The sequence below is a fragment of the Ceratotherium simum genome, chromosome 34 (assembly GCF_057802395.1).
Source record: "Ceratotherium simum simum isolate JZ-2026a chromosome 34, ASM5780239v1, whole genome shotgun sequence".
NCBI classification, from domain to species: Eukaryota; Metazoa; Chordata; class Mammalia; order Perissodactyla; family Rhinocerotidae; genus Ceratotherium; species Ceratotherium simum.
The window spans coordinates 14,034,685-14,049,385 of NC_141933.1; the positions used below are offsets into that span (position 1 = coordinate 14,034,685).

Consider the following 14,701-nt stretch of genomic DNA (forward strand, 5'->3'; position numbering starts at 1 on the left):
TTAGGAGATTATGTACTAACAATGTTCATTTGCTGTCTTTTGTACCAAGGAGAATGACAGTATTTATGCAAGAGATCTTTTCAGTTAAGTTTGGTAATTATACATGGAAGACACGGATTAAATCAACACTGGTGACTTAAGATGTATATCTAGTCAGTTGCATGACTGGATACAAATGAAGAGCATTTCTTTGTATTTTTTGAAAATGAAACAATTTCCCTTTTTCGTCTTTTTCTCAGCAGATGGTACCAAGCAGATCCATGGACAGAGAAAGAAATCACACCTCTGTGGTCATGTTTGTTCTCCTGGGACTGTCAGATGAAAAAAGGGTGCAGCTTATCCTCTTTCCAGTCTTCCTGGGGATCTACCTTCTGACCCTTGTCTGGAACGTGGGTCTCATCATCCTAATCAGAATGGACTTCCACCTGCACACACCTATGTACTTTTTTCTCAGTTTCTTGTCATTTATAGACATCTGCTATTCCTCTTCCATCAGTCCATGGATGATTTCAGACTTCTTAAAGGACAAAAAAATGATTTCCTTCATTGCCTGTGCCACCCAGTATTTTGTTGGCTGCTGGATGGCTCAGGCTGAGTGCTGCCTCTTGGCCGCCATGGCCTATGACAGATATGTTGCTATTGGTAGGCTCTGCAGCACTCAGCCGTCATGGCTCCCGGCCTCTGTCAGAAGATGGTTGCTGGGGCCTATGGGAGTGCTTTTGTTGGTAGCTTAGTTCAAACTGTCCCTTGCTTTCATCTCTACTGCTGTGGGTCAATTATCATTCAACACTTTTTTTGTGACACACCCCAGATTGTTTCCTTGTCTTGCTCTGATCCCTTCATCAGCCAAATGATTCTTTTTCTGTTTGCTGTTGTTGTTGGATTTGGTTCTTTGCTTGTTATCCTCTTATCCTATGGTTTCATTGCAGCTTCCATCTTGAAAATGTTCTCCATCAAAGGTAGTGCCAAGGCCTTCAATACCTGTGCCTCCCACCTGGCAGTTGTTACTCTCTTCTATGGAACAGGCCTCTCAGTGTACATGCATCCTAGCTCTAGCCACTCCACGAAGCAGAACAAGGTACTCTCAGTGTTCTACGTTATTCTTATTCCCATGTTAAACCCTCTTATTATAGTCTGAGGAACAAGGAGATCAAAGAGGCCCTCAAGAGGGTGATAAAGAGGGCAACACATTTACTTCACTAAGAATAACATCTCTGCTGATGTTATTTCCCCCTTAAGGAAAGCAGGGGTAAGAATATGTAAGTAATCTTTTGTAGGTCACAAGAGTAGCTAGGTTAAGAGAAGTGACGACCTGGTTTCCTGGAATCCTGATGACATAATGTTTAGCTGCCACCACCAAGTAATCCATCTTATGCAGTGTTACCAACATTGAATTCAGTTTAAAAATCTTGCTTCCATGGTTCGAGTCAGGTAGATAAAACTCTATGTTTTGAGAATAGAAGCTCTGATAGCTATTTTATGTAGATAAATGACAGGAACATAGGAAGCCACACAGACAGTTCTTTCCTCTACTACTTTTAAAATGTCTTTTAATTATTTTTAATTTTTAAGCTTTTTTATATTTAAATAGAAATAAAATAAAGTATAAAATTACATATGTGTAAGTTAGAAATAATTTTAAAAATGAATGCTTTGTCACCTTAATTCCAACACAGAGAGAGAAAGTCAGTGTGAGAAAGAGGACACAGAAAGAGATAGCTGGAAGGAGAGAGAGATACAGACAGGAAGGGGAATGAGCGAGGGAGAGGAAGGGAGGAAATGAGACAAAAGGAGAGTAGAGGGAAAAATATTTGTCTGGCTTTATTCTCAAATAGCCTTGTTCCCTCCATCTAACTTTTTGCAACTCCTTGTGAAGTGTATTGTGAAAAACAGATGGGAAAAAGGAATGGCAGAAAGAAGGGACGCTTTTCAGGTCAAGAGTTGAGGAGATTCTCAGAGGTTAGAAAGAAGTCAAAGTCATCAATTTCTGGGCATAGGTGGCCTGGAGCATGCTCCATGGTGGCTTCCCAGAGACCATGCAAGACTCAGAAATGAAGGCTGTCATGGTATATCTAAGGAGGCAGAGTCTGAGTCCTAGAGATTTGAGCCTCCCAGGAATTCCAGGTCCTTAAGCACGACCAGGGAGCAGTAGAGTCAGTTGACTTGGGGGTACCATGGAGACTCAGAGTTCAACCGAGAGAATTTAAAGATAATTTTAGAAAGAGAGATTTTTTTCAGACAAGAGTATATGGCATAATCTTCATACATATTACATTAGTACTTATACAACACATTATACTTCATGTAGTTACATTGCATAGTTATGATTGTTTTCTATTACCATGTGCAGTTGGCAGGTGAGAAATTATCCCCATTTTATAGATAGAACCTTGGGGCATATTGAGCTCTGCCATCTTCTTCCCAGTGTAGCAAAATCCATATTGAGGCTCACAAAGTGTCATATGTGGAACATAAATGGTTCTTACTGACCACAAACATGTCCTCTATTGTTTGTTTAGGGTGCCTAATTTCTTTCTTTCCTTCTTTTCTTTTTTTTTGTTGTGGCTGATTTGCCCTGAGCTAACATCTGTTGCCAATCATCCTCTGTTTTGTATGTGGGCCGCCGCCACAGCATAGATGCTGATGAGTGGTGTAAATCCACGTCTGGGAACCAAACTCTGGCTGCCTAAGCAGAGTGTTCTGAACTTAAACACTAGGCCACAAGGCTGGCCCCAATGGCCCCCAATTTCTGTACTTTTGGTGTTATATCTTTAAAACCATCTTTAAAATCTGTTCAGTTAAAAAAATTATTACAGTTCTTATCAGAATGAATATGTAATTACTAACTGATTAGCAAGTGCTAAATCAAATAATTAACTCATTACCCCATCCACCTCTTTCTCCCTAGAAGTAAGATTAGCTGAAGTAGATCAAACCATGAATGGGACCTTCCTAGAACATCTATGTATCCCTAGTAATTGCAGGGTAGATGAGCTTCATTTAGAAAAAGAAAAAAAAAAAACTAAACTCAAAAGTTTGTGGGAATGATATTAAGTTGATATTTTTAAATGAAGGATTAGTAATGCAGCATAATACGTTGGAAAGAACTCCTATTCAGAACACATATTGCACCTACTTTAGTAGAAGGCATGCTGTGTACTTCACACTCTGGTAAGTGCTTTATAAGCATTATCTAATTCAATTCTATAAAGAGCTACTCTATGAAGTTGCTGATACTATCAGCCCCATTTTATAGGTGATAACAGTGATGTTTGCAAAAGTTAATTTGCCCAAGGTCACACAACCAGGATATAGAAAGCTGGAATTGAACCCAGACTAGCTGATAACAATGCACATGGTATTGACCATGATGATCTGTGACTTTGTTATGAATCAGTTTTATTGTATTCTTTATTGCTTCCATGTCCTCACTTATGCATAGGAAATCATGCCATGTCTGCCAGCCGGGGCTGCTGTGATAATTGATTCAGGTCAGGGAGTTGAGAAAGTGTGTATATCTAAAATGAAAGTGCTTTGTAAACAGGGAAATGCAGCCTATGGACGTGGTATCCTCAGTAGCTAAGTTCAAACGGTCCCTTGTTTTCATCTCTACTGCAGTGGGCCCAATAGTATTCAACATTTGTTTTGTGTGTGACATACTCCAGGTTATCATCTTGTCTTGTTCTAATCCCTTCGTCAGCCAAATGATTCTTTTTCTGGTAGCTGTTTTTGCTGGACTTGGTTCTTTCCCAGTTATCCTCTTATTCTACAGCTTCATTGAAGCTTCCATCCTGAAAATATCTTCTGCTAACGGTGGTGTCAAGGCCTCAATACCTGTGCTTCCCTCCTGGCAGTTGTGACACTCCTCTATGGCACAAGACTCTCTGTGCACCCGCATCCTAGCTCTAGCAACTCTGAGAAGCAGGGCAACGTGCTGTCTGTGTTCTACATTATCTTTATCCCCAAGTTAAAGCCTCTTAACTGTAGTCTGAGGAATAAGGAGATCAAAGAGGCCCTCAAGTGGGCAGTCAAGAGGCTAATACATTTATGAACAATATTTGTGCAGGTGTTATTTCCCCCATAAGCAAGACAAGGGCAACAATACTTAAGTGACTTTTGTAGGTCACAAGATAGCCCGTAGAGAGAAGAACTGAAAACATGTCTCCTTGATTCCTGGTGCCATTATGTTTAGCTGTCACCACCAAGTGATCTGTTTGAGGCAGTGTCACCAACATTGAGTTCACTTTAAATGGTCTTTGTCCATAATTAGACCCAGGTATATAAAACCTTGTGTTTTGGGAATAAATGTTCTGATAGATACTATACGTAGAGAAATGATAAGAACCTAGGAAGCCTCACAGTTGGTTCTTTCCTCATTGATTTTCTCTATTTCTTTTATTTATTTTTAATTGTTAAGCATTTATTTATTTTTCAATAAAAATAAAATAAAATCTATAAAATTTGATATGTGAAAATTAAAAACATTTTTTTTGGAAATTATTTTATTGATGGTCCCTCCAGCAGTGGTAGCAACATCCAAGGCGTGAATATCCCTGGCGGGGCAGGGTGCCCTAATCTGAAGTTTAGAGCAGATCACCAGCATACATGCCAGCCCCAGAGACCACAGGGTGTGGCCCCTGTCTCATAGGAAATCATGACATGTGTTCATCACAGGGCTGCTGTGATGATTGATTCACATCAGGGAGTTGAGAATATGTATGTATGCATATATCTAAAATGAAAGCCCTTTGTAAACAGGGAAGTGTCCACATATCTAATTTATTGTTATCAAGCTATATTACCAGCCATCTGTGTCATCTTTGACAAATCTCTTAGTTCCTTTGTCTTCAAGTTCCTCATCTTGAAAATGATGGTATTAGACCAGAAGATCTCGAGGTCATTTCCAGCTCAAAAGATTCCAAGTTTCTTTAAAGAAAAGTGATAATCACGAGATCATAATAGGACCATAGGGAAGTGGGGAATTGAATCAGAAGGGACATGGCAAAGTGGGACATGAAATTATCGGGGAAAAAACTCCATGAGAACCATGACTCCAGAAAGCAAGTACCTGGAGAGTTTTCTCCCTCTAATTGTCTTTTCTCCTTTCACCTCTGCTCTAAAAACACATTTAAGAGGATCCTCAGTTGTGGGCATCTGTCTGGCTGTGAGTGGACAGCCAATTTCACAGCCAAAACCACCCATCTTGGAGTGCAATAGAGACACTTGGAAAATTCCTTTGAAAAGCAAATAAGCAGTTTGAACCTCTGGCAAGAACTCTTTCTTCCAAGAGAGTCTGGGTCAAGGTGAGAGGGCAAGATTTATAGAAAACTGTGGTCTGTGCTATCTCAATATCCATGTGATTCTTCCAGTAGCACCTAAGTGGAGCATGGATCATGGTCCTCAGTCTCTCCCATTCTCTACCCCTTCTTTCTTACTTCTACATCCTTCACTTAGGGCTCTTCCTCAGATTCTCTTTCTCCTTACTCAAATTCTCTCACCTTCAGTGAAAAGAACAATCTCTAATCTAAAATGTCAGTATTACTCTGGGGTGAGTGGCGGATGTTGAGTTCTAGTTTTGCAATTTCTTAATGATTAAGTTTTGTTTTTCACCTGTAAAATGGGGATAATAGGATTATCTAGTCTAATGAGACAACGTCTATAAAAGCCGTTTACTTCGTCCTTCCCAGTTTGGATGTCTTTTATTTCCTAATCTTGCTTTTTGTGCTAGTTAAGACTGGCAGTACTATGTTGAAGAACGGTGGGGAGAATGAGCACCCTTGTCTTGTTCCTGATATTAGAGGAAAGCTTTCAGTTTTTCACCATTGGGTATAATGTTAGCTATAAGTTTGTTTTATATGGCCATTATCATGTTGCGCTATGTTCCTTCCATATCCAATTTTTGAGTTTCAATCATTAAAAGATCTTCTATTTTATCCAATGCTTTTTCTTCATCTATTGAAATGATCATTTGATTTTTATCTTTCATTCTATTAATGTGGTATATCACATTTATTAATTTGTGCATGTTGAACCATCCTTCCATCCCAGGGATAAATCTCAGTTTGTCATGGTGTATAATCCTTTTACTGTGTTGTTGTATTCAGTTTACTAATACTCAATTGGGAATTTTTACATCTATATTCAGGATGGATATTTGTCTACATTTTTCTTTTCTTGTGGTGTCCTTATCTGGCTTTGCTATTGGAGTTATGCTGGCCTCATAAAGTATGATTGGAAGCACTCCTGCCTGTTCTATTTTTTGGAAGAATTTGAGAAGGATTGGCACTAATTCTTTGAATATCTGGTAGAGTTTGCCAGAGAAGTCATCTGGTTCTAGGGTTTTCTGTGTTAGGAGGTTTTTGATTAAGGATTCAATTTCCTTACTCAATATTGTTGTATTCAGATTTTCTGTTTTCTCCTGATTCACTCCTAGTAGGGTGTATATTTCTAGGAAGTTGTCCATTTCTTCCAGATTATTCAATTTGTTGGCATGTAATTGTTCATAGTAGTCTCTTAGGATCTTATGTATTTCTATAATATCATACGTAATGACTCATTCATTTCTGACTTTACATATTTGAATCTTCTGTCTGTTTTTCTTAGTCTCACTAAGGGTTTGCCAATTTTGTTCATCTTTTTGAAAATAAGCTCTTAAATTTGATTTTTTTCTACTGTCTTTCTGGTCTCTAGTTCATTTATTTCCACTCTAATCTTTGTTATTTCCTTCCTTCTACTCACTTTGGGCTCAATTTGTTCTCCTTTTCTAGTTCCTGGAGGTGTAAAGTTAGGTTGTTATTGAGATTCTTCTATATTCTTTTAATTTTTTTGTTTATTGAGGTAACATTGTATAAATTTCAGGTGTACACCATTGTACTTATATTTCTGCGTGGATTACATCATGTTCTCATGTTCACCACCCAAATACTAATTACAATCCATTACCACACACATGTGCCTAATTATCCCTTTTGCCCTCCTCCCTCCCCCCTTCCCCTCTGGTAGCCACCAATCCAATCTCTGTCTTTATGTGTTGGTTTGTTGTTGTTATTATCTACTACTTAATGAGTGAGATCATACAGTATTTGACCTTCTTCCTCTACCAAACATTCAAAGAAGACTTAATACCTATCCTTCTCAAACTCTTTCAAAAAATTGAGGGAGGGGAGAAGCCCCCAACTCATTCTATATTCTTAATATATGCATTTATTGCTATAAACTTCCCTCTCAGAACTGCTTTTGTAGCATCCCACTGGTTTTGGTGTGTTATGTTTCCATTGTCATTTGTTTCAAGACTTTTTTTAATTTTTATTTTGATTTCTCATTTGACTGATTTGTTGTTCAGGAATGTGTTGTTTAGTTTCCACCTATTTGTAGATTTTCCAGCCTTCTTCTTGTGAATTTCTAGTTTGAGACCAATGTTTTCAGAAAAGATATCTGTTATGATTTCAATATTAAATTTTTCTAAGACTTGTTTTGTGTCCTGCCACATGATCTATCCTAGAAATATTACGTGTGCACTTCAGGAGAAAGTGTATTCTGCTGCTATTGAATGAAGTGTTTTATACATGTCTGTTGAGTCCATTTGGTCTAATGTGATTCAAGTCCAACATTTCCTTTTTTTTTTTTTTTTGCTTAAGAAGATTTGCCCTGAGCTAACATCTGTTGTGAATCTTCCTCTTTTTTTGTATGTGGGTCGCTGCCACATCATGGCCACTGATAAAGGAGTGGTGTAAGTCTGCACCCAGGAACTGAACCCAGGCCGCTGAAGTGGAGTGCATTGAACTTAACCACTAGGCCACCAGGGCTGGCCCCCAACATTTCCTTTTTGATTTTCTGTCTGGATGATGTCTCCATTATGAAAGTGGGGTATTAAAGTCCCCTACTATTATTGTATTGTTGTCTATTTCTCTCTTTAGATCTGTGAGTATTTGCTTAATATATTATGTGCTCTGATTTTGGGTGAGTATATATTTACATTTGTTATGTCTTCTTGATGAATTGACCCCTTTATCATTAATGGCCTTCTTTGTTTCTTGTTTCCATATTTTGCTTTAAGTCTATTTTGTCTGATATAAATATAGCAATTTCTGCTTTCTTTTGGTTTCCACTTGCATGGGATATCTTTTTCCATCCCTTCAATTTGAGCCTATGCGTGTCTTAAAACTGTAGTGATTCTACTGTAGGTAGCATATAGTTGGGTCTTATTTTTTTTATCTATCCAGTACTCTGCCTTTTGATTGGTGAATTAAAGCCATTTACATTTAGAGTGACTATTGATATGTGAGGACTTACAAATACCATATTATTAATTGTTTTCTGGTTGTTTTGTATTTCCATTGTTTCTTTTTTCCTCTGTTTCTGCCTACCTTTGTACATTGGTGATTTTTTGTGGTTGTATGCTCTGTTACTCCTTTCTTTGTCTTTTGTGAATCTACTCTAGGTTTTTGCTTTGTGGTTACCATGAGGCTTACATAAACATCTCGTAGAGAAAGCAGTCCATTTTAACCTGATAGCAAGTTAACTTCAATTGTCTACAAAAGCTGTACCTTTTTACTCTCTCTTTTTGTATTATTTAATGTCATTATTTAACTCCTTTTACATTGTGTATTCTTTAAAAATTATAGTAGCTACAATTTTTTCAATACACTTCACTTTTAACCTTTATACTATAGTGAAGTGGTTAACATACCATCCTATTACAGAATTAGAGTTTTTTAAGTCTGACTATATATTTACCCTTATCACTGTTTGGTATACTTTCATATGTTTCATATCACTGACTAGTGTCTTTTTATTTCAGCTTGAAAAACGCCTTTCAGCAGTTTTTGGAAGACAGGTGTAGAGGTGATGAACAATCCCAACTTTTGTGTTTTTGGGAAAGTCTTTATTTCTCCTTCATATCTTAAGTATAACTTTGCTGGATAGAGTATTTTTGGATAGCAAGTTTTTCTTTCAACAATGGTTATGGCATTCCACTCTCTCTTGGCCTGTAGGGTATCTGCTGAGAAAACTGCTGATAGCTTACAATGAACAGGTTGTTACAATTATTTTTTGTAGGTTACAAATATTTTTTCTCTGATTGTTTTTAGGATTCTCTCTTTATTTTTGATTTTTGACAGTTTTATTATAATGTTTCTTGGGGAAGGTCTTTTGGCATGAGATAATATGTTAATCTGTTAGCTTCATGACCTATATGTCCAAGTGTTTCCCCATGTTTTAGATGTTCTTGAAATTATTTCTTTAATTAATTTTCTGCCCCCTTCTGTCTCTTTTCCCCTTCTGAAAGCCAATTATTCTAATTTTGTTTTGATGGTATCCCATAGATCATGTAGGCTTTCTTTGTACTTTTTCATTCTTTTTTTTTCCCTCTGCTCTGACCAGGTTATTTCAAACTTTCTGTACTCTAGCTCACTTATCTGTCTTCCATTTGCTCTACTCTATTGAAAATGCTCTCTATTTCATTTATCTTTTCACTCAGTGAATTTTTCAGCTGCAGAATTACTATTTTGTTCCTTTCATAATTTCTGTCTCCTTGGTAAGTATCTCATTTTGTCCATTATTTTTCCTGATCTCAATAAATTGTTTTTCTGAGTTTTCTTATGCTTCATTGAATTTTTTCAAAACAGATATTTTAAAATATTTATCAGCTAGGTCACAAAATTCTGTGCTTTTGAGCTCGGTTCTGGAGAATCATTGTTATCTTTGATGATGGCATGTTTTCTTGATATTTTGTGTTCTTTGTAGTTTTGCATCACTGATTTGGCACTTGAAGCAGCAGACATCTCCTTAATGCTTACTAGTTACCTTCAGATGGGATATACTGTAATTGGTGGTGTTATATGTGAGGTTTTCTCTCCTTGGTATGGGTAAACCTGCTCCACTCATCTTCCTCCTTCTTGTGGAAAAATTCTTAAGCTATTGTGTCTTCTCTGATCTTATTACTCACCAGGGTGGCTACCTAAAACCTCTTTTTTGTTTTCCAGAATGTGATGCTACAGCTCATGTTTGTGGTTTCTCTCTTGCCCACAGACCCAGGTCTATTTTTCTGAGAACATTCAGTTTACCAGATTTCTATCTCTGCTGCCCTTGGAAATGTGCACAAGGGGTCAGTTGTGGTATGGGAGGAGGTGTGGGTTTAGCACTGGGTTGTTTGGATTTCTGATAGATCCAGTTGGGAGATCCTCCTGTGAGGCACTCCTAGAGGCTCATATGTGAACTTCCTGCTGAAATCCTGAGTGCAGTCAGCAGGAACTGTGTACCTTTAATGCCCTTTGGTATTCTTATCTGCTTCTTTCCTGATCTTCCTTCTCCCTCCTGTCACGTACTAGCCTTTTCAGTATTCTAGGTACTTCTGGACAGAAACGGATTTCTGCAGCTGTGACCAGCTCTACTGGGGTAGCTGGGTACTCACTCACTGCTCTTGTTCCCTGTTGAAGAGGTCACCACTGCTCAAGTTTGCCTTGTTCAGTGTGCCTTGACGGGAGTGGTGCTGGGAAACCTCCTTTCACTGTCTCCGCTGTGATGAACCTCACACTTTTTTTCTGCTCCAGTAGCGCACTGGAATCCCCCCTCAGCAAGGCTGGGCTTCCACAAAGTCTGTCTCATTCGTGGTTTCCTACCCAAGTCAACACTCTCCAGGCTTTACCCGGCCATGGCCAAGATAGATTGGGGCAGTTTCGCTGGCTCCTGCTGGCTCTGTAGCCCATAGTAAAGTCTGTCTGCCTATTACTTGATGCACAGGTTGGCAAGATTACCCCTGTGCCCCTTGGGGTATGTTGCTGGATACTACAACTCACGAAGGTACTTTTGTTTGTGGATGGATATCCAATTCATTGTTACAAAAGTGGAAGAAAAACAGGAAATGTCTTTCTCTGTTAAATGATGGTGTCACTCCTTTCTTTAATCATTTTTAATCTAATCCATCTGCTTATGGAAATATGCTGCCTAAATATCATTGTGAATGTGACCCCAAAAACGCCAAGTCAAAATTTTTGTTTAAAGGGATTCTGTGTTGATGTTGCCTTCAAAGTATTTGACAGAAGTAATATAAGTAACTTCTGAAGGAACACATTTTAAACCCAAGCATCAATGATTCCTACAGATAAATTTTAAAGAAACATGAACTTAAGATATAAAAATCACTAAACATACAAATAAACATTGCACGTGAACTAGAGTCAGCAATAACCTCCAAGTATAGAATGAGGCATGCAAAACTACGTATTTCTGTTATTAGACAATAATAATTTTAATAAGTACATTTAAAATGTTTAAATAAAGGATACTATAGAAAGTATGATGAAAGAATAAGAGATTATCAAAGCTGACCATTTGAGTAATGAAGAAAATGGAACCTTTAGAGAGAAAACAAAATTTTATGATTGAAATTTGAAGTTCAGTGGATGACTTAAACAGGCAATTTGCACAACTTATGATAGAATGAATTTACTGAAAGAGAAACTGTAAAAATTAAACAGAACACAGTAGAGAAATACAAATAATGAATCTTTCAGTGATGTGGATATTAGAGGAAGAAGTTTCAACACACATGTAATTGGAGTTCCAAAGGGATATAATACAAATATAGAGGCAATTTTCAGAGTACTATCTGTGTTTAGTAGACAGAACATGAGGCTTAAGGTTACCATATTGAATGAAGGAACATTAGAGGAAGTTGTGAATATGTCCGTGAGTAGAAGGAGAAGAACAGTGTATATTGTAGCTACTCAATAAACCTTTTGTTCACATGACTGTTGGTTAAGATAATGACGGTGATGATGATGAAGAATACAATATTCTGCTCTCATCTCACAAAATTCTCCCTCCATTCATTCTCACTGTGTACCGAGCCACATCTATGTCTGAGTTGGTAAATAAATAGTCTGTCCACCACCATTTCTCCTTCTATATTGATGGAAAACATCTTGCTTTTCATGTCTAATTAATCTCTTAATTCCTACAGAATTTTTTTCAAAACAGTGCACCATGAAGCAATAATTGATCTGATTTTGGAAAGTGAACTCTTACATATAAAATTTTTCAGTTTATAGACTTATGCTTCTATGTGGATTTTTTCTTTTCATTCATTTTTGGAACTAAGAGACTAGGAAATGTTTGTGGAGGAAGACGTTCTGGATGACTAACATTGACAAATATTTATAGTTCGCAGACATAGCTTATTCCATAAGGTCACAGACTTTCTCCAGGGAAATCTCCAAGACTTCTAAGTTTACCCATGTACACAACTCTCAGGCAATATTTGACATCTATTTTCTACCTTTCACAGTTTTCCATGATTTTCTTTCTAGTTTGAGTTCATCTAAATAAAAATATGTCTCTGTAGGGAGACGTTCTAATAATCAACTAGAGAGATGACAGCTATTGCATCTTGAAGATGGCATACAGTGCCTGAGGCAAAAATAGTCTTTCGGTTATTTACCATTTGGCCTGAAAACTTAATGCTTGCCTTCTCTGGACTGGCTTCAGTGAGAAAGAGAAAGAACTTTTATAAATCCTGCCTCAGTTTCCTAATCTCCACATCGATTGCCTAAGCATCCTAACTCTTACATGAGCTTTTAAACATGGGTTTAAAAGTCACTTTACTTTTTAGGAGAAGTTTTAGCCTGGAAATCATGAATAGACTTGAGTCTGATTGAGAATCCAATAAAACCATATGGGAAGGTGGTATGCGGTTGCATGTTGCCGGGTAGAGGTTTCAGAGTTTCCAACATTTTCAAGAGTATTACTGACCCAAAGAAGATCAAGAATTGCTGCCTTAGACAGTTTAACTCATAAGTATCTCTGTTTTGAGGAAATAAAAATCTGCACCTGCAAGGATGGGTGCATAATGGCTCTTAAAACCTTGTCTTATCTAAGTTCCATGGAGCCTGCCTAGAGTCATTGAGTTGGGTAAGTCATATCCACTTCCAAGCTGCTTCTTTGTGTGTGACTCTTCCCACCATCACATTACACTATTCTTATATCCCTCCAGGCTTTGTGAAAGCAGAAAGACAGTTACAGAACTGTCCACCCTCCCTGATTACAGATTAATTGAATGTTAGTCCTCAATGGGATTTTTAAGAGCACTGCTTCACCATCCTTATTCAACTATAAGGTCCAGGATGATTCAGGGATTTTTCAAGCACTGATTTAATTTCAGAGCCATGACTGATCAGTATCATTGTGTTTCACCATATAGAGAGATGGTAGTTTTCCTATTTTAGTTTATTTCCAATTCCCAGATATTTGTAAAATTGGAATGAGAAAACATGAAATTAAGACATTTTAGGAGATAATGTACTAATGATGTCTGTTTACTGTCTTTTGACCCCAAAGAGAATGACAGTATTTACACAAGAGAATTTTTCCATTAAGTTTGGTGATTATACATGGAAGACACAGATTAAATCAACATTGATGACTTAAGATGTATATCTAGTCATCTGCATGACTGGAAAGAAATGAAGAGGATTTCTTTGTGTTTTTTGACAATCAATCCATTTCCTACTCTCATCTTTTTCTCAGCAGATGTCATCAAGCCGGTCCACGGAAGGAGATCAAAATCACACCTCTGTGGCCATGTTTGTTCTCCTAGGACTTTCACGTGAAAAAGCAGTGCAGCTTATCTTCTTTCCAATCTTCCTAGGAGTCTACCTGGTAACCCTCATCTGGAACCTGGGTCTCATCATCCTAATCAGGATGGACTCCCACCTTCACACACCTATGTACTTTTTTCTCAGTTTCCTGTCAATTATAGACATCTGTTATTCTTCTTCTACCAACCCAAGAATGCTTTCAGATTTCTTGAAAGAAGAAAAAATGATTTCATTTATTGCCTGTGCCACCCAGTATTTTGTTGCATCCTGGATGTGTCTCACTGAGTGCTGTCTTTTGGCCGCCATGGCCTATGACAGATATGTTGCTATTGGTAGGCCTCTGCAGTACTCAGCCATCATGGCTCCTGGCCTCTGTCAGAAGATGGTTACTGGGGCCTATGTGAGTGGTTTCCTTAGTAGCTTAGCTGAAACAATCCCTTGCTTTCATCTCTATTACTGTGGGCCCAATATCATTCCAAATTTCTTCTGTGACATAACCCAGATTATTTCCTTGTCTTGCTCCAATCCCTTCATCAGCCATATGATTCTTTTTCTGGTAGCTTTTTTAATTGGGTTTGGGTCTTTTCTTGTTATCCTCTTATCCTATGGTTTCATTGTAGCTGCCATCCTGAAAATATACTCTCTCAAAGGTAGTGCAAAGGCCTTCAATACTTGTGCCTCCCACCTGGTAGTTGTGGCAATCTTCTATGGAACAGGTCTCTCAGTGTACATGCATCCTAGCTCTAGCCACTCTGAGAAGCAAGACAAGGTGCTGTCAGTGTTCTATGTTATCCTTATCCCCATGTTAAACCCTGTTATCTATAGTCTGAGGAACAAGGAGACCAAAGAGGCCCTCAAGAGGGTGATAAAGAGGGCAACACATTTACTTCAGTAAGAAAAATATTTGTGCAGATATTATTCCCCTATAAGGAAAAGGGGTAAGAACATGTAAGTAACCTTTTTTAGATCACAAGAATAGCTAAGTATAGCTAAATGAAAACCTGGCTCCTTGATTTCTGTTGCCATTATGTTTAGTGCCACCAGCAAGTGGTCTGTCTGAGGCAATGTCATTAACATTGAATTCAGTTTAAAAGGCTTCTCTCCAT

The 14,701-nt window shown here is 37.8% G+C and overlaps 1 protein-coding gene and 1 pseudogene across 1 annotated transcript; both read left to right on the plus strand.

Moving 5' to 3' along the window:
* The first annotated feature begins 251 nt into the window (after positions 1–251).
* On the plus strand, positions 252–1,203 carry LOC101408495 (olfactory receptor 5A2-like; annotated as a pseudogene).
* A 12,324-nt stretch (positions 1,204–13,527) lies between these two features.
* LOC101402467 (olfactory receptor 5A1-like) lies at positions 13,528–14,490 on the plus strand. The gene has a single exon (XM_004437410.2). It carries the CDS (start codon positions 13,528–13,530, stop codon positions 14,488–14,490), a length of 963 nt encoding a protein of 320 aa, XP_004437467.1.
* The last annotated feature ends 211 nt before the right edge of the window (positions 14,491–14,701 follow it).

Coding starts and splice junctions, on each gene's coding strand:
- LOC101402467 (XM_004437410.2), top strand. CDS start 13,528: ATGTCATCAAGCCGGTCCACGGAAGGAGATCAAAATCACACCTCTGTG.